The sequence below is a fragment of the Hyperolius riggenbachi genome, chromosome 10 (genome assembly GCF_040937935.1).
Source record: "Hyperolius riggenbachi isolate aHypRig1 chromosome 10, aHypRig1.pri, whole genome shotgun sequence".
Classification (NCBI taxonomy): Eukaryota; Metazoa; Chordata; class Amphibia; order Anura; family Hyperoliidae; genus Hyperolius; species Hyperolius riggenbachi.
In genome coordinates this window covers 70,683-90,003 of record NC_090655.1, presented here as the reverse complement: position 1 = coordinate 90,003, position 19,321 = coordinate 70,683, and the positions used below count along the sequence as shown (strand labels likewise).

Sequence of the window (19,321 nt, the reverse complement as noted above, 5' to 3'; positions counted from 1 at the left end):
TACCGGCAGATTATTTCCAACAGCTTTGATCTGATTTCCAATCGATTTTCTGTTCACTTCTATGGAAAATCGATCGTAATTCAGATTGGACCTGTAGGAAATAATCGATCTGACAGAAAATCTCACTATGTGTAGGTAGTATTACTGTTGTATAGGAAAGCAGGATAGACAGCAAACAATTGGTGCTGTTCATATTAAAGCACCATCTACAAGATACGATTCTTTGTGCAATTCGATTACGATTCTATTTACGATCCAATTAAATCCGACATGTCCGATCAGGATTCGATTCAGTTTTATTTGCCATAGTTTTGCAATGGCAAATCGAATTGAATCGAATCCCAATCGGACATATCGGATTTAATCGGATCATAAATAGAATCGTAATCGAATTGCACAAAGAATCGTATCGTGTAGATGGGGCTTAAGACATTTTAACCACAACCGGTGAAGCGCTCAGCGACACTTTGAGCGAGGATTAAAGCGCTTTCTATAATTGATAAAGAGAGATTATCCTTTTGACACGATGTTTTATGGCTGAGTCATGGAAAAAGGATATCTAATAAATGATTAAAGACATTTGAGCTTGTAGTTTATGAATAGATATTTCTGTGTGATTTGTGTTATTTCATGAAGTGTCATTTACCTCCTGTAATACTCATTACCAGCCCGGCAGATCCAGGAATTCCAGTTGGGGGATCCTTTTCTAGATTCGAGTATTGAGATATTCTCTCGTGTCTCTTCATTTACAAAATGACAATTTTAGTTATAAAATCGCTGCCAGGACTTGTTTTATGTCCGTTTATAAATTCCTTCACCAGCTAATATCAAACATATCAGTTTTAAAGTAATTTGTCAGGAGGAGGCCCAATCACCAGCCACTTCCTGTCCCCCAGACATCCATGGCTGTAAGCTGCAGGAAGCCTCTCAGAGTTCAGTCTGTGCCCCGCCCCCTTGTCATGATAATGACCAAAGTCTGAGAAAAGGACTTTTAGCTGCAGAAGCCTTATTTCACACACAAGGATGTGATTACTGAGATCCCAGAGGATATATTTAGATTGTCTGTACGCCTTCTTGTTCACCTTGCATTTTATTGCCTGAGGCCTCCACTCCAGTATTGTAGTAAGATAAAAAAATACGGCTTTAAATAGAATGAGAAATGCCTTACATTTATATTTCAATTAACATCACAGTGAAGTGACGGCCAGTCCTACATTGTATTCTTTGGTGGCCCGGTCCCCGCTGACACGCCCTGGGGCATGCCTTAACCACTCCCCTGCTGGAGCCACAGCCTCCATTTACTTCAATTGGAAGAGGCCTGAGGGGGTGACTGGCCACGCCCACCCAATAAAATAGAGAAAAGCAGCAGGAATGTGACACTTTGTAAAATAGTTGTGTTTGTGCTTCACCCTATAATTATTGTTATAATTATTATTATTTAGCCCTACATTAGTGAGACGGTTTTCTTTGTGCTTTTTGTTTAATGCGGTTTTCCTTTAACACTTGACTTTATTCTGGTGAATTTCAGGAAATATCCAAAATAAAAAGGCTTTTAAGCAGCGAATCCTCAAACTGTTGCCTTGCTGCGGACCACAGTCCACCCCGTCAGTCAGCGAAAGCAAGTGATCTCCTCCTCTATATCTGTGTGTGTGTGACCCCCGAGATGTACCGATTGTGCGCATATCTGTGTGTCTGTGTCCCGATATGCACCGATTGTGCTGATCGTAAAACGCCTAGTGGAGCGCAGTTGTGCTGTGTGTAAAACGCGTAGTGGAGCGCAGTTGTGCTGGTGGTAAAACGCGGTAGTGCAGCACAGTCGTGCTGTTGGTAAAACGTGTAATGGAGCTCAGTTGTGCTGGTGGTAAAAGGCGTAGTGGAGCGCATTTGTGCTGGTGGTAAAAGGCGTAGTGGAGCGCAGTCGTGCAGGTGGTAAAACGCGTAGTGGAGAGCAGCTGAGCTGGTGGTAAAACGTGTAGTGGAGAGCAGCTGTCCTGGTGGTAAAAGGCGTAGTGGAGCACAGTCGTGTTGGTGCTAAAACGCGTAGTGGAGCGCAGTCGTGCAGGTGGTAAAACGCGTAGTGGAGAGCAGCTGAGCTGAGCTTGTGGTAAAACGCATAGTGGAGTGCAGTTGTCCTAGGGGTAAAACGCGTATTGGAGCGCAGTCGTGCTGGTGGTAAAACGCGTAGTGGAGCGCAGTCGTGCTGGGGGTAAAACACACGTATGAATAACAAGCTATATTTGTACATCAGCCGGGTGTAAATCTGCTGAAAAATCAATCTTCAGAAGCCAAGTTGCGCTCCAGTACCAAACATCTGTATAAATAAAATGTCGCTTTCAATCTTATTTGTATTTTTATACTTCTGTTAGCTGACTTTTTGCTCATTTAGTTTTGCATTATATTTTATATTAAAGTACATTTTTAAGCTCGGTGACTGTGAAACATTTCATGGGTTATAAAAGGAATTAGTCATAGTAAACGAGCAATTAATGCCTCGATGCTCAGATATCAGTCAGGTCAGTCGGGCTGCTCGGTGAGGTGTCATATATCAGTCAGGACAGTCGGGCTGCTCAGGGAGGTGTCAGATATCAGTCAGAATGGTCGGGATGCTCGGAAAAGGGGGGGGGGGGGGGTCAGATGTCAGTCAGGGCAGTTGGGATGCTCGGGGAGTTGTTGAATATTAGTCAGGGCAGTTGGGATGATCGAGGAGGTGTCGGATATCAGTCAGGATGGTCAAGATGCTAGTGGAGGTGTCGGATATCAGTCAGGATGGTCAAGATGCTAGTGGAGGTGTCGGATATCAGTCAGGATGGTTGGGCTGCTCGGGGAGGTGTCGGATATCAGTCAGGACAGTCGGGCTGCTCGGGGAGGTGTCATATATCAGTCAGGACAATCAGGCTGCTCGGGGAAGTGTCGGATATCAGTCAGGACAATCAGGCTGCTCATGGAGGTGTCGGATATCGGTCAGGACAATCAGGTTGCTCGGGGAGGTGTCGGATATCAGTCAGGACAGTCGGGCTGCTCGGGGAGGTGTCATATATCAGTCAGGACAATCAGGCTGCTCCGGGAGGTGTCGGATATCAGTCAGGACAATCAGGCTGTTCGGGGAGGTGTCATATATCAGTCAGGACAATCAGGCTGCTCGGGGAGGTGTCGGATATCGGTCAGGACAGTCTGGCTGCTCATGGAGGTGTCGGATATCGGTCAGGACAATCAGGTTGCTCGGGGAGGTGTCGGATATCAGTGAGGATGGTCAGGCTGCTCAGGGAGGTGTCAGATATCAGTCAGGATGGTCTGGTTGCTCGGGGAGGTGTCATATATCAGTCAGGACAATCAGGCTGCTCGGGGAGGTGTGGGATATCACTCAGGATGGTCAGGCTGCTCGGGGAGGTGTCGGATATTGGTCAGGACTGTCAGGCTGTTCGGGGAGGTGTCGGATATCGGTCAGGACAGTCTGGCTGCTCAGGGAGGTGTCAGATATCGGTCAGGACAATCAGGCTTCTCAGGGAGGTGTTGGATATCAGTCAGGACGGTTGGGCTGCTCAGGGAGGTGTCGGATATCAGTCAGGATAGTCGGGCTGCTTGGGAGGTGTCGGATATCAGTCAGGACAGTTGGGCTGCTTGGAGAGGAGTCATATATCAGTCAGGACAGTCGGGCTGCTTGGAGAGGTGTCATATATCAGTCAGAACAGTCGGGCTGCTCGGGGAGGTGTCGGATATCAGTCAGAATGGTTGGGCTGCTTGGGGAGGTGTCGGATATCAGTCAGGACAGTCTGGCTGCTTGGGGAGGTGACGGATATCAGTCAGGACGGTCTGGATGCTCAGGGAGGTGTCGGATATCAGTCAGGACGGTCTGGCTGCTCGGGGAGGTGTCGGATATCGGTCAGGACGGTCTGGCTGCTCGGGGAGGTTTCATATATCAGTCAGGACAATAAGGCTGCTCGGGGAGGTGTCAGATATCAGTCAGGATGGTCAGACTGCTCCGGGAGGTGTCGGATATTGGTCAGGCTGGTCGGGGAGGTGTCGGATATCAGTGAGGATGGTCGGCTGCTCGGGGAGGTGTTGGATATCTATCAAGGCGGTTGGGAAGCTCAGGGAGGTGTCGGATAGCAGTCAGGGCAGTCGGGCTGCTCGGGGAGGTGTCGGATATTGGTCAGGACAATCAGGCTGCTCGGGGAGGTGTCGGATATCAGTCAGGATGGTCAGGCTGCTCGGGGAGGTGTCGGATATTGGTCAGGATGGTCAGGCTGCTCGGGGAGGTGTCAGATATCCGTCAGCACGGTCTGGCTGCTTGGGGAGGTGTCAGATATCAGTCAGGATGGTCTGGTTGCTCGGGGAGGTGTCGGATATCGGTCAGGACAATCAGGCTGCTCGAGGAGGTGTCAGATATCAGTCAGGATGGTCAGGCTGCTCGGGGAGGTGTCGGATATTGGTCAGGACAGTCTGGCTACTCAGGGAGGTGTCGGATATCAGTCAGGATGGTCAGGCTGCTCGGGAGGTGTCGGATATTGGTCAGGATGGTCAGGCTGCTCGGGGAGGTGTCGGATATTGGTCAGGATAGTCAGGCTGCTCGGGGAGGTGTCGGATATTGGTCAGGACAGTCTGGCTGCTCAGGGAGGTGTCTAATATCGGTCAGGACGGTCGAGCTGCTCGGGGAGGTGTTGGAGATTGGTGAGGAGGGTCTGGCTGCTCAGGGAGGTGTCGGATATTGGAAAACAAAATATTTCATCTTAATGACACTTAAATGCAATTTGTGTAATAATTTGTGCGGTGTAGTGGGACGCAGACAGTATGCGATATACATCGGTGCGCTATATTCCCACAGTACGGTTTTTGCGTCCATGCTGTGCATTACTGTAACATGCACTGAATAGTGTAGTGTTGTTAATACTTTGCTTTCTCTCTTGCAGACAGCGAAGAAGATGACTTTGAGTTGTCTATGGTTTGCCATCGCCCGGAGGGACTGGAGCAGCTGCAAGAACAAAGCAAATTCACCAAAAAAGAACTTCAGGTTCTGTACAGAGGCTTTAAAAATGTAAGTATGTGGTGTGGGTTTGTTTTTCTCTCGTTTATCTGAAGGTGTGGTGTTTGTTAGGGATGGTCGGAAATGCCAATTTCCGATTCCGAGGAAAATCCGCATTCCGCCATTGCCAATTACCGATACTGCTACCTATTCCGCTTTCCGATACCAATTTCCGCATTCCGATGCGGATTTCCGCCGGAAATCGCGCACATTTCTGCCAAATTTAACATTGATTTTCTCAAAAACTATACGGTCTTTTTGAAAACTTTTTTTCATCTTGTTCACAAGATTCTGTTTAATAAACCCTGAAAATTTGGTGTTTCCAGGACTTATGGGGGCTTTGCTATTAACCGCTAGAGGCTCCCTATGCTGACTATTTCGTTGTAGTTTGGCACTGTTATTTGGCCTGAGGAAGCGAGCTCAGACCTGTGAAATGTGTTGCCTGTGCTATTAATAAAATCCTTTGTTTCATCAAAGATTTTCGTTATTTGAGGTAAGCCACCTCAATATATTTTGTCAATTTTAAACTGCTTTTAAGTGCTTTTATAAACCACCAGGGCGCCTCTTTCAACCAATTCGTCCCTGAGCTGCCTGGTTGTCCTCATATCCGACACCTCCTCGAGCAGCCCAACCTCCCTGACTGATGTCTGACACCTCCCCGAGCAGCCCGACTGTCCTGACTGATATATGACACCTCCCCGGGCAGCCTGACCTTCCTGACTGATATATGACACCTCTCCGAGCAGCCTGACCTTCCTGACTAATATATGACAAATCTCAGAGCAGCCCGACTATCCTGACTGATATCCGACACCTCCCCGAGCAGCCCAACCTCCCTGACTGATATCAGACACCTCCTCAAACAGCATGACTGTCCTGACTGATATATGACACCTCCCTGAGCAGCCCAACTGTCCTGACTGATATCCGACAACTCCTTGAGCAGCCTGGCCGTCCTGGCCGATATCCGACCTTTATCTCATCTTGGGCTCGATGCAGTTACGGTAATGAGGTTTGGTACCTTTAGTTATGCTTGTAACCGTAGCAACACTACTCAAGTACCACGAGTCGTGCTAATAGCGTAACTGAAGGTACTTCCTGCAGAAGTTAGTGTAATATTGTGTGCACTGTGCGGCAGTATTACCGCAAGTTACTGCATGTGGTTACTCAGCACCTCAGACTGCAGGAAACCATAATGTTGACGATCCTTTCATACGAGGCCGTGTGAAGTGTTTCTTGGAGTTATTTGAGAGAGAACTCATAAATGATGCAGAGGCCGTCTCTCCAGTGAACCTCTGAGGCTCTGGGATATCTCCTCCAGCCGGGACTGAATTTCAGCGGCCACCAGGCACAGCTCCGATTTCAGAGAAGCCATGAGATGAGGTCCATCAAGCTTGAAGGATGTGGCCCACATTTTAATCACAAAGCCCCCAATTTATTATTTAGGCTTGGACCGAGGTTAGACTGGCTGAGATTTGATCCAGGCTTGGAGCCCACACTGAATATACAATAATTGTACAGTGGGTTGCAAAAGTATTCGGCCCCCTTGAAGTTTTCCACATTTTGCCATGTTACTGCCACAAACATGAATCAATTTTATTGGAATTTCACATGAAAGACCAACACAAAGTGGTGTACACATGAAAATTGGAACGAAAATCATACATGATTCCAAACATTTTTTACAAATAAATAACTGCAAAGTGGTGTGTGCATAATTATTCGGCCCCCTTTGATATGAGTGCAGTCAGTTGCCTATAGACATTGCCTGATGAGTGCTAATGACTAAATAGAGTGCACCTGTGTGTAATCTAATGTCAGTACAAATACAGCTGCTTTGTGAGGGCCTTAGAGAATATTGGGAGCAACAACACCGTGAAGTCCAAAGAACACACAAGACAGGTCCAAGACAGGTCAGGGACAGGACCGGCCCGCTCATGAGGCGGGGTGAAACTTTTGCCTCAGGCGGCAAAATTCCAGGGGCGGCACCCGCCCGTCGGTGGGTGCGGGGAGCCGGCCGCCGAGCTGGAGGGGTAGCTGGCAGGACGGGGGTATTGGGCCTAGCAGCGGGGAGGGGGGTCGGACCCCCCCCTCCCTCGCCTGGGTCCCCAGTCCTCCGCTCCCCTCCAGCCTTAAATACAAGCAGCCGCTATGTGTAAGAGGCACGGGCGGGTAGGACTCACCTCTTCCTCGTTCCAAGCGTGCGCTCCACTGACGTCACTTCCTGCCTCAGGCGGCAAATAGTCTAGGGCCGGCCCTGGTTAGGGATCAAGTTATTGAGAAATTTAAAGCAGGCTTAGGCTACAAAAAGATTTCTAAAGCCTTTAAGATCCCACTGTTCAAGCGATCATTCAGAAATGGAAGGAGTATGGCACAACTGTAAACCTACCAAGACAAGGCCATCCACCTAAACTCACAGGCCGAACAAGGAGAGCGCTGATCAGAAATGCAGTCAAGAGGCCCATGGGGACTCTGGATGAGCTGCAGAGATCTACAGCTCAGGTGGGGGAATCTGTCCATAGGACAACTATTAGTCATGCACTGTACAAAGTTGGCCTTTATGGAAGAGTGGCAAGAAGAAAGGCATTGTTAACAGAAAGCATAAGAAGTCCCATTTGCAGTTTGCCACAAGCCATGTGGGGGACACAGCAACCATGTGGAAGAAGGTGATCTGGTCAGATGAGACCAAAATGGAACTTTTTGGCCAAAATGCAAAACGCTATGTGTGGCGGAAAACTAACACTACACATCACTCTGAACACACCATCCCCACTGTCAAATATGGTGGTGGCAGCATCATGCTGGGGGGGTGCTTCTCTTCAGCAGGGACAGGGAAGCTGGTCAGAGTTATTGGGAAGATGGATGGAGCCAAATACAGGGCAAACTTGGAAGAAAACCTCTTGGAGACTGCAAAAGACTTGAGACTGGGGCGGAGGTTCACCTTCCAGCAGGACAATGACCCTAAACATAAAGCCAGGGCAACAATGGAATGGTTTAAAACAAAACATATCTATGTGTTAGAATGGCCCAGTCAAAGTCCAGATCTAAATCCAATCGAGAATCTGTGGCAAGATCTGAAAAATGCTGGTCACAAACGCTGTCCATCTAATCTGACTGAGCTGGAGCTGTTTTGCAAAGAAGAATGGGCAAGGATTTTAGTCTCTAGGGGCTCGATTCACAAAGCGGTGATAACCCAGTTATGACGCCTAAAAGACTTTAGGCGTGATGACCTTTTCACCACTGAGTTATCACCGCTTTTTCCTGCTCTTCGCGCAAAGTTACCGCGCGTACGCGCGTGAGCGCGCGCGCAAAGTCCCATAGGGTTTAATGGGAGCTTCGCGCGAAGTGTCGGGTGCTGCGCGCGCACTTACGCGCGTACGCGCGGTAACTTCGCGCGAGTTTCTTCTTATCATGCCTAAAGTGAGTTTAGGCGTGATAAGGGCCTTTTCACCAGCGTGCAAACACTTTGCACCGCTTGGTGAATCAAGCCCTAGATGTGCAAAGCTGGTAGAGACATACCCTAAAAGACTGGCAGATGTAATTGCAGCAAAAGGTGGTTCTACAAAGTATTGACTCAGGGGGGCTGAATAATTACGCACACCCCACTTTGCAGTTATTTATTTGTAAAAAATGTTTGGAATGATGTATGAATTTTGATCCACTTCTCACATGTACACCACTTTGTATTGGTCTTTCATGTGGAATTCCAATAAAATTGATGCATGTTTGTGGCAGTAATGTGACAAAATGTGGAAAACTTCAAGGGGGCCGAATACTTTTGCAACCCACTGTGTATATATCGCCTTGCAGCGATGGGTCCTCGGATCAAATCTTAGCAAGGGCACTATCTGCACAGAGTTTGTATTTTCTCCCTGTGCCAGAGTGGGGTTTCTCCGGGCATTAGGGTTTTTACCCACATCCCCAAAAAACATACAGATAAGTTAAATGGCTTCCCCCTAAAAATTGGCCCTGCGCTATGATACATACACACTACACAATAGATACATACATAGACATAAGACTATAGTAGGATTAGATTGTGAGCTCCTCTGAGGGACGGTTAGTAACTAGACAATGTACTCTGTACAGCGCTGCGTAATATGTCAGCCCTATATAAACACTATAAATAATAGCCTGCGACCCACCAGATCACTTTCAAGGAGTTGCCGGCTAGTGTTGTTTGCAAATTTTTGCTACAGTTTTGATTTCCAGAAAATGTTCTAGAAAATTTTCTCAAAAGTAGCTCTATTTTCATATTTTCCAAAACAATATTTTCACAGCAAAAATTTGCAAAAAACAACACTTATTTTCGGTGGCATTTTTGCTCGAAAATCGAATTTAACATTCTTTTGGTGAAAAATGAATGTGAAAAGACTATTGGCTTTTCGCTCATCACTGTTGCGACTGTTGCGGCGATTTCATAAGTGCTTCGCTGCTGAAAGTGAGTGGCCATGATCCCACAGGAGCCATTCCACTCAATCACCCAGCATGCAGCATTTCATGAGGAGAAGCCACGCCCAAAATCCCTGAAATGCTCCAGAAATCAATCTGCTGTAAAGTGGCAAAATCACTCTTAAAAACACCAGCATTTTAGAGCACTTTGCGATCACAAGTGAGTGCCAGTCCTTCCACTTCGTTCCTTTGTAACAGATAATGCAACACAGGTTTCCATAAGACTGCAGCCTCTTGTCATATGATTCCATGCCAGGTCTCTCTATGGGGATGGGGGGGGGGGGGGACGGGCAGTGCCATGGCAGCCTCAGACAGGGGGCCATACTGACACATGACTACATCACTGATAGTGTTGTCATAGGACTGCAGCCTCTGGTCACATGATTCCATGCCAGGTATCTCTATGTGGGAGGGGCATACTGACACATGGCTACGTGGTGTTATCATATGACTGCAGCCTCTTGTCACATGACTCCATGCCAGGTCTCTCTATGTGGGAGGGGCATACTGACACATGGCTACGTCACTGATAGTGTTATCATAGGACTGCAGCCTCTTGTCATATGATTCCATGCCAGGCCTCTCTATGGGGGGAGGGGCATACTGACACATGACTACGTCACTGATAGTCAAGTAATGTAAATATAAATACAGTAAACTCATGCAATGCTTTCTTGTCATAACAGGAGTGTCCTACTGGGATTGTCAACGAGGACAACTTCAAGCAGATTTATTCCCAGTTCTTCCCACAGGGAGGTAAGCGTCACATTATTATAACTGTTTATATAACACTCCTGTCAGCGGGAATAGGATCGGGTAGATTGCAGAATTGGTTTCAGAACCTTCTAAAGGGGCCCATACACCTAACGATTTTCCCGCCGATATACAGCAGAGTTGATCACTGTGATCAAATCTGCAGTGAAATCGTTGCGCAAACGCTGACCGAACAATCGATTTCCATCTAAAATCGATCGTTCCCATCGATCTGTCCGTGCGGAAGCTTTTTCTTTATCGCCGGCGGGTCGGGAGTGCGTCGATAGTGGCAGTCGAATGCCCGACGCAATACAGCAGAGATACATTACCTGTTCCGGCTGGCACGACTCCCCCGGTCTCCGCTGTCTTCTTCTCCGCGCTGGGTTCCTGGGCTGCAGCATCATTGAACTTCCTGTCCCGGCAGGAAGTTTAAACAGTAGAGCGCCCTCTACTGTTTAAACTTCTCCTGGACAGGAAGTTCAATGAAGCCAGCCTGACCAGAGACCAGTGTGGAGAAGAGACAGCGGAGACCGGGGGACTCGTGCCGGCCGGATCAGGTAATGTATAGCTGGCGGGCAGCAGCAGCTTCACAGATTGTGATCGGTTTCAGGCTGAAATTGATTCACAATCTGTTTGCAGTAAAGGCAGCCATACGATCCCTCTCTGATCAGATTCGATCAGAGAAGGATCTATCTGTTGGTTAAACTGATGGCAAAACGACCATTGTATGGCCACCTTAAGGATGTCAAACTCATTCCCACAGGGAAGGTGCAGCGTAGCATTGCCGTCATGTGCGGCCTCAGTGATGCTCCTCTGTGCAGGTGGGGCAGATGTTCATACACTACATGTTCTGGGATTAGGAAATAGAGGAGGAAGGCAGCCTATAGCAAAACTGCCGCCTGCCCTTACCCTATGAATAGGAGTTCACTGGGCAACTCACATTCTCACAGGGGCCCCAACCGTCCCGTTTTCGCCGGGACTGTCACGGGTTGGGGGAGGGGTCCCGCTGTCCCGGGATACCCCCCCTTGTGTCACGGCAGGCCGGCAGGCAGCGGAGGTAAAAAAAGGATCGAGGCGCCAGCCGGCGGCTTTGGTGTGTGGGATGCGGTCTGTGATAATAGTGTCCCTCCCTCCCTCCCTATGTGCCCCCCAGTGTCCCCCTGTATGCAAAGATACGAGCGCAGCAGAGCGGCAGTCTTACCATCTTCCTCGCGTACCGGGCATCTCTTGCTTCCATCTATTTCCTGTGACGTCGCAGGAAGCGGAGAAGACGAGATCCTTTTTTCACCTCCACACCCAGGGCCATGGGCACCCTCACCTTTCTCCCCACCATTTATATAAATACCAAGGGGTAAGCAGCACAAACCAAATTTTTATGCAATTCTATGCAAAGCATGCACGCAGCACAGGAGGTCCCCAACCTCCATAAGAAATATATAATTACAGAGGGCTGCAGCACACAACAGGAAAACAGTGACAGGGGCTCTTGGTTACGCTTTAACGCGCTTAAGCTCACCAACTGCGCCAAAGTTTCCCCGATCTGGTGAGTCCTACTCTACCATGCAAAATGCCAGTTTTTATAGGCAGTCTAGTGGGAACTAAACCAAAAACCCAAGAGTCAACTAAATGGGAAAAAAGGAAATTAAAAACACCTTACCTTTTACTAGCTACCAAATGAACTCTCTGAACATGTGCAAAGTATATATATTTTGACTAGGGGTGTGTCAGAGGGTGTGGTTGGGTGTGTGTCAGGGGGTGTGGCTTAAGTGTCCCGGTTTCTCATCTCAAAAAGTTGGGAGGTATGTTCTCATGCCATCAGCACTGCACACATAGTCCATGGGCAGGGAGGCAAAGTCAGAGGGAGGAGGAACACAACATGAACCACCTCCTGGGCCCCTCTGCCCCAGTGCCCCCTAGCAGCTGCTATGTTTATTGCTACACCCCTGGAGGAAGGTGACAAGTAAAGCAGCTTTATCCTACCTGGCGGTACGCATTTCAGATGCTGCGTCTGCGGGAGGATTTTTTAAAATAAAATTTGATTTAAATGTTTAGGCTAGCAATTCACTAGCTAAATATGCCCCCCAAGTCCTCCGGCACCCCTCGGATCCCCCCGATCGCCGCCGGCAATATTTACCCGTCCGCGATCCCGCGAGAGCCGCTGCTTCACTGTTTAGCTTCAGTCGTCGCTATGGCGGACATGACGTCATGCGCAGTCCCGATCCTCCCCATAGCAAAGCCTGGAGCTGATTGGGAGGCTGAGCCATCGCGGGATCCCTGGGAGGTACGTATTACAGCGGGGGTCGGGGGGGGCGAGCGGAGGCACTTGGGGGGAATAGTTAGCTAGTGAAGTGCTAGCTTAAACATTTAAAACCATTTTTATTTTAAAAAATCCTCAGAGGGCCGTGCGATCCTACCCGGCAGCTAACCCGGGAGGTTAAAAGCATAGCTCCCAACTGTCCCTCCTTTGGGGGACAGTCCCTCTTTAGGAGCCCTGTCCCTCTTTCCTCCTCATTGTCCCTCTTTCAGGACTGATGAACAGATCTGTTTAAATATACCGGTATATCTATCCTACTTCTCCTAAAAATGACTTTTTTAGATATGCCACAGTTTTATTTTATATTTAAATCTAGGTTTTAAGTTTTTACTGTTTCATTGTCTCTGCTCAATGACACATTCATTGCAGTATGCCAGAGCTCAAATCTATGAATTATTGACCCCTTTTTATCTCTTTTTCTGCTCTTAACCTCCCTGGCGGTTTGTTAAAATCCGCCAGGGGGCAGCAAACCCCCTTTTTTTTTTTATTTTATTTTTTTTTCATGTAGCGAGACAAAGTCTCGCTACATGATAGCCGCTGCTGAGCGGCATCCCCCCAGCCCCTCTGATCGCCGCCGGCGAAAGGAGATCAAGAGATCCCGTTCAAAGAACGGGATCTCTTGGAGGGCTTCCCCCGTCGCCATGGCGACGGGGCAGGATGACGTCACCGACGTCATCGACGTCGTGACGTCAAAGGGGAATCCGATCCACCCCACGGCGCTGCCTGGCACTGATTGGCCAGGCAGCGCACGGGGTCTGGGGGGGGGGGGGCGGCTGCGGCGACGGGTATAGCGGCGGATCGGCGGGCAGCGGCGGCGATCGGAGGTTACACGCAGCTAGCAAAGTGCTAGCTGCGTGTAACAAAAAAAAAATTATGCAAATCGGCCCAGCGGGGCCTGAGCGGTGCCTCCCGGCGGCATAGCCCGAGCTCAGCTCGGGCTTACCGCCAGGGAGGTTAAAAGCCATTTAGTGACAGAAAAATGTTTTATGGCTGTAATTACTTATCAGTGAGGGTTATGCTATATTCTGACCCAGTCCGACCCGATCCTGACCCGAAATTGTCACTTGCATACTTGATGTTTAACTTTTCCAAGCAGAGAAAGAAAAAAAGGAACACAGCCTAGTTATTTGTGTGCTTGGCACTGTACATACCCATGTCTATCTCATCATGTCACATGTCACCTCGTAAGTCCTTTAAGCATCCCTCTTTCTGATCTCAAAAAGTTGAGAGGTATGTTAAAAGCGGGTCAGTGAAAAATGGCGCCCAGCGCCGATAGATAAAGATGGCGCCCCATTCACTTACATTATCAAACGATATTTATTGTTTTAAAGGTTAAAAAATGGTGCCGACCTTTTGAACGGAATTTATCGTTTTTAAAACTTTTTTTTTGTCCTGCCTGAACGATATTTATCGTTTTAAGCCCTGCTTTGCTGCCCTGTTTGGAAAATGTCTGCCCGCCAAGTTTAACGTTTAATAGCACAGCCCCCTTAAAAGCTAAAAACACAAAATTTGCAGGGAATGTTAAGAAGAAAATTGTGAAGAAGAGGACATTTTTTTTTTCAAAAAGACCTTATAGTTTTTGAGAAAATCAACTTTAATTTTCCAACGGTCAGAAGGAGAATATTCAAACGCCCGCCGACTTTAGCGGTTAATAGCAAAGCCCCTTCAAACGCCAGAAACACCAAATGTGTAGGGAATGTTAAGAAGAACAGTGGGAACAAGAAGAATTTTTTTTTTTTAAAAAGACCTTATACTTTTTGAGAAAATCGATTTTAAAAGTTCAAAGGAAACAAGTAACTATTTAAATTGGGTAATGACATTTCTGCGGGAAACAATTCCCGCCGACTTAAGCAGTTAATAGCAAAGGCCCCTTAAATCCTAGCAACAACTTATTTGCAGGATATGTTAAAAAGATGGTGGTAAACAATATTTAAAAAAAAAAATTAAAACATTTTATTTTTTTTAAATTTGAATTTTTGTTTTATGTTCAGAGTGTGGAAATTTTTTTTAAAAAAATGACGTGGGGTCCCCCCTCCCGAGCCTCTGTAACCCCTTGTCCCCCATGCAGGCTGGGATAGCCAGTGCCCCGGCCGACTGGGGCTTCGCACCCTGAGCTATACCAGCCCGCATGGTCCATGGTAAGGGGGGGCTCTGGAGGAGAGGGGTGGCCAAGCCTTCCCCTCCCCCCCCCCCCCCCCCGGAGTCCTTGTCCAATCCATGGACAAGGGGCTCTTCCCCACCTCCGGTAACCCAGGAGGAGGTGGGGGCGACGACTCCCTGGGGGGGGAGGGGGGGTTAATGGTGGCATCTGGGGGTCCCCTTTAAGAAGGGGAACCCAGACGCCTGCCCCCCTCCTATGAGAAATGAGTATAGGGGTGCAAAGTACCCCTTACCCATTTCCATAAAAGGTTTAAATGAAAAAAAAAAAACGCAACAACGAGAAAAATCCTTTAATGTTCTTAATTTAACCAGAAATACTTACCTGTACCTTTAAGAAAAAATTCCCACGCCAATTAGGTCCCACGACAGTATCCTCTATCTTGTGACCTTCTGTTACATCTTGATTGAAGATCTCCGCCGCCCCGACGCCACACACGCCGCCCCCGCCGCACTGCTCTCAGCTATGTAATGGGCTATACAGACGCATTACCGCTAGCTGCCGCTGCCCTACCTGCCTCTCTCACACCTGTCACCCTCACCCATGCTGGCACCCATGGGTGCATTGGGTGCCAGCATGGGTGAGGGTGACAGGTGGGGGGAGGCAGGTAGGGCAGCGGCAGCTAGCGGTAATGCGTCTGTATAGACGCACTCTCAGCTATACTAATAGCTGAGAGCAAAAAGCATCTTTAAATTTTGGCTCCAAAGCTCCGCATTAGTTCCTTATCGACCAATGGGGATCCTCCTGATCCCCATTGGTCTGTAAAGGAACCAATGGGGGCCATTGGAGCCAAAATTTAAAGATGCTTTTTGCTCTCAGCTATACTGTATAGCTGAGAGCAGTTCGGTGGGGGCGGCGTGTGTGACGTCGGGGTGGTAAAATAGTAAAATGATTCGAGATTCAGATCAAAGATCCGGATCTTTTCAATGATCTGATTCGAATCATGCGAATCATTGAAAAGATACGGACTTCCCATCTCTAGTTGGGAGCTATGAAATATGATTGGCCACATCCAGGCCAATCAAAACTGACAGGAAGTGAGTATGATTGGCCACATTCAACAGGAAGTGACTATGACTGCCCATATTCCACCTTTGTCTTGTATTATATATTTTGTATTGTTATGCCCTGTATGCTGTTGCACAGAGCCACAGAAGATGCTGGCGCTATAGAAATCAATAATAATAATTTGCATTCCGTTTCCATGCTAGCTGCATTATTGGCAGTGGCTGCTTACAGATCTTTCCCATGAAACAGATCACAGTTACTGACTCCAGTGATGATTACAGTTACTGATTATACTTGTACTAGGCCTAAGGCCCGTTTATAAACGGGCGCTAGGCTGTAACCCCCCGCACTGGCCTGTCTCACTCTCTCTTTTGCCGTGCGCCACACATGCAGCGCACGCACCTTCGCACACCACACGCTCACCTTTGGGACCCGTCCTCCTCTGCCGCCCAGCTCTCTTGAGTGTCTCTGCATCCCTCCCTGCAAATGATGACACAGAAACAAAGCAGGACGCAGAGAGGCAGGGAAATTATATAAAGAGACTAGTGACCTTTAGCCCATTTAAAAACGGGCTAGGTCTGTCAGTAATCCGCCGCACGCACACACACACGGCACCCGCCCCTTCTGGCCCCGTCCTCCTCCGGCTCTCGGCAGTGTCTCTGCGTTTTGTCCCTGCTAAAAAGCACTGACACGGGGACAGACACAGGGACACTTGCCTATTATTAAGTTGGATGACTCCAGTGATGATCACAGTTACTGATTATACTTGTACTAGTAAACCTAAGCCCGTTTAAAAACAGGCTCTAGGTCTTTCTCACCGCACACCAGCCTGCCGCACGTGCCTGCGCGCACCCGCCCGCCGCCCTCCGCCCGCAACCCTTGGCCCCGCCCTCCTCCTGTCCCAACGGCTACACATGAGCAGTAGCTATAACACACGGGACACAGGGATAGGAGGATGACGCAGGGACAAGAGGATGACGCAGGGACAGGAGGATGACGCAGGGACAGGTAGGGTTTTATGACATAGGATGACTCCAGTGATGATTACAGATGATTGATTATACTTGTATGCAGAGCTGTGGAGTCGGAGTTGGGTGATTTTTGTACTGACTCCACAGCCCTGCTTGTATGACTCCAGTGACTGACTTCCTGCTGCCTGTCACACGTATGTGTCATGCTGTCTTTGTGTTGCAGACTCCTCCATGTACGCACATTTCCTCTTCAACGCATTCGACACCGACCACAACGGCTCCGTCAACTTTGAGGTGAGTCCTCTGATCCTTCTGGCCTGGAAACTGCTGATCCTTCTGAGATAATTCCTTGCCTGAAAACTGCCGATCCTTCTGGCAGATAAATCCAGGCCTGGAAACTGCTGATCATTCTGAGATAATTCCTGGCTTGGAAACTGCTGATCCTTCTGGCAGATAATTCCTGGCCTGGAAACTGCTGATCATTCTGGCAGATAATTCCTGGCCTGGAAACTGCTGATCATTCTGAGAGTTCTGTTACAGGAATTGTGAGATTATGTCTCTTACTTTCCCTGCAGGATTTTGTATCAGGATTGTCCGTCATCTTACGGGGCACCATAGATGATAAACTCAACTGGGCCTTTAACTTGTACGATCTAAACAAAGATGGCTGCATAACTAAAGAGGTGAGATATTATACTATTTATACACCAGTTCCAGTATATACCGCATACCCTGTGCCTGTACTGATAGTAAACTAGCTGCAGTGTAAGCTGATCTCTGCTGCCTTCAGTATGTACAGTATAAGCTGTCACTCTGTGGCTGTACTGATAGTAAACTAGCTGCAGCGTGTGCTGATCTCTGCTGCCTCCAGTATGTACGCTTCCATCTGAAAATGGCGCCTGTGAATAATGGCGCACAGTGTTGCCACTAATCCGTTTGCCGCTTATCGCTATTTAACGTTAAAGCCTTATTGTTATTTAGCGTTAAAGCCTTATCGTTATTTAGCGTTAACACACAGAACCCTCTCTGTACCTATCCCTAACCCATAAACCCCCCCCCCCCCTGGTGGTGTATATTGTACTGTATACCTAACCCTACTCTCACACAGAACCCTCCCTGTACCTATCCCTAACCCTAAGACCCCCCTGGTGGTGGCTAACCCTAACCACCCCCCTGGTGGTGCCTAACCCTAAGACCCCCCCCTGGTGGTGCCTAACCCTAACCACCCCCCTGGTGGTGCTTAACCTTAAGACCCCCCCCTCGTGGTGCCTAACCCTAAGACCCCCCTGGTGGTGCCTAACCCTAACCTTGACAGTGTTACATTAAATCCATTCACCGTTTTGCAGTTAAATAATGTCTGCAGTTTGGCTTATGTAGGGCGCTATTGATAAATAACGTTAGTGTGTGCCACTATTGATAAATAACGTTAGTGTGTGCCACTATTGATAAATAACGTCAGTGTGTGCCGTTTTTCTTCTTTTTTCCCTGTGCGCCATTATTATGCAGTACTAACGATAAATAGCGATAAGCGTATCTTTTTAATGCGGCACCATTTTTATGTATAGGCGCTGTGCGCCATTATTCACTGACCCCAGTATGTACAGTATAAGCTGTTACTCTGTGCCTGTACTGATAGTAAACTAGCTGCAGTGTGTGCTGATCTCTGCTGCCTCCAGTATGTACAGTATAAGCTGTTACTCTGTGGCTGTACTGATAGTAGACTAGCTGCAGCATGTACTGATAGTAAACTAGCTGCAGCGTGTGCTGATCTCTGCTACCTCCAGTATGTACAGTATAAGCTTTTACTCTGTGTCTGTACTGATAGTAAATTAGCTGCAGTGTGTGCTGATCTCTGCTGCCTCCAGTATGTACAGTATAAGCTGTCACTCTGTGGCTGTACTGATAGTAAACTAGCTGCAGCATGTACTGATAGTAAACTAGCTGCAGCGTGTGATGATCTCTGCTGCCTCCAGTATGTACAGTATAAGCTGTTACTCTGTGCCTGTACTGATAGTAAACTAGCTGCAGTGTGTGCTGATCTCTGCTACCTCCAGTATGTACAGTATAAGCGGTTAATCTGTACCTGTACTGATAGTAAAGTAGCTGCAGTGTGTGCTGATCGCTGCTACCCCCAATATGTACAGTATAAGCTGTTACTCTGTGCCTGCACTGATAGTAAACTAGCTGCAGTGTGTGCTGATCTCTACTGCCCCCAGCATGTACAGTATAAGCTGTTACTCTGTGCCTGTGCTAATAGTAAACTAGCTGCAGCGTGTGCTGATCTCTGCTGCCTCCAGTATGTACAGTATAAGCTGTTATTCTGTGCCTGTATTGATAGTAAGCTAGCTGCAGTGTGTGCTGATCTCTGCTACCTCCAGTATGTACAGTATAAGCTGTTAATCTGTGCCAGTACTGATAGTAAACTAGCTGCAGTGTGTGCTGATCTCTGCTGTCTCCAGTATGTACAGTAAAAGCTGTTACTCTGTGCCTGTACTGATAGTAAACTAGCTGCGGTGTGTGCTGATCTCTGCTGCCTCCAGTATGTACAGTATAAGCTGTTACTCAGTGCCTGTACTGATACTAAACTAGCTGCGGTGTGTGCTGATCTCAGCTACCCCCAGTATGTACAGTATAAGCTGTTACTC

General features: G+C 48.0%; 1 protein-coding gene across 3 annotated transcripts in view; it reads left to right on the top strand.

Moving 5' to 3' along the window:
- Positions 1-19,321, top strand: part of KCNIP2 (potassium voltage-gated channel interacting protein 2) — a 606,670-nt gene that overhangs the window by 566,392 nt on the left and 20,957 nt on the right. For 2 of the 3 annotated variants that reach the window (XM_068258786.1, XM_068258785.1), the window contains exons 2-5: positions 4,908-5,032; positions 10,159-10,228; positions 16,900-16,970; positions 17,252-17,359. In XM_068258786.1, the coding sequence (XP_068114887.1) occupies positions 4,908-5,032; positions 10,159-10,228; positions 16,900-16,970; positions 17,252-17,359 (374 nt within the window). Of the gene's footprint in view, positions 1-1,528; positions 1,619-4,907; positions 5,033-10,158; positions 10,229-16,899; positions 16,971-17,251; positions 17,360-19,321 lie in introns of all 3 variants that reach the window. The other variant, XM_068258784.1, reaches the window with a different exon arrangement.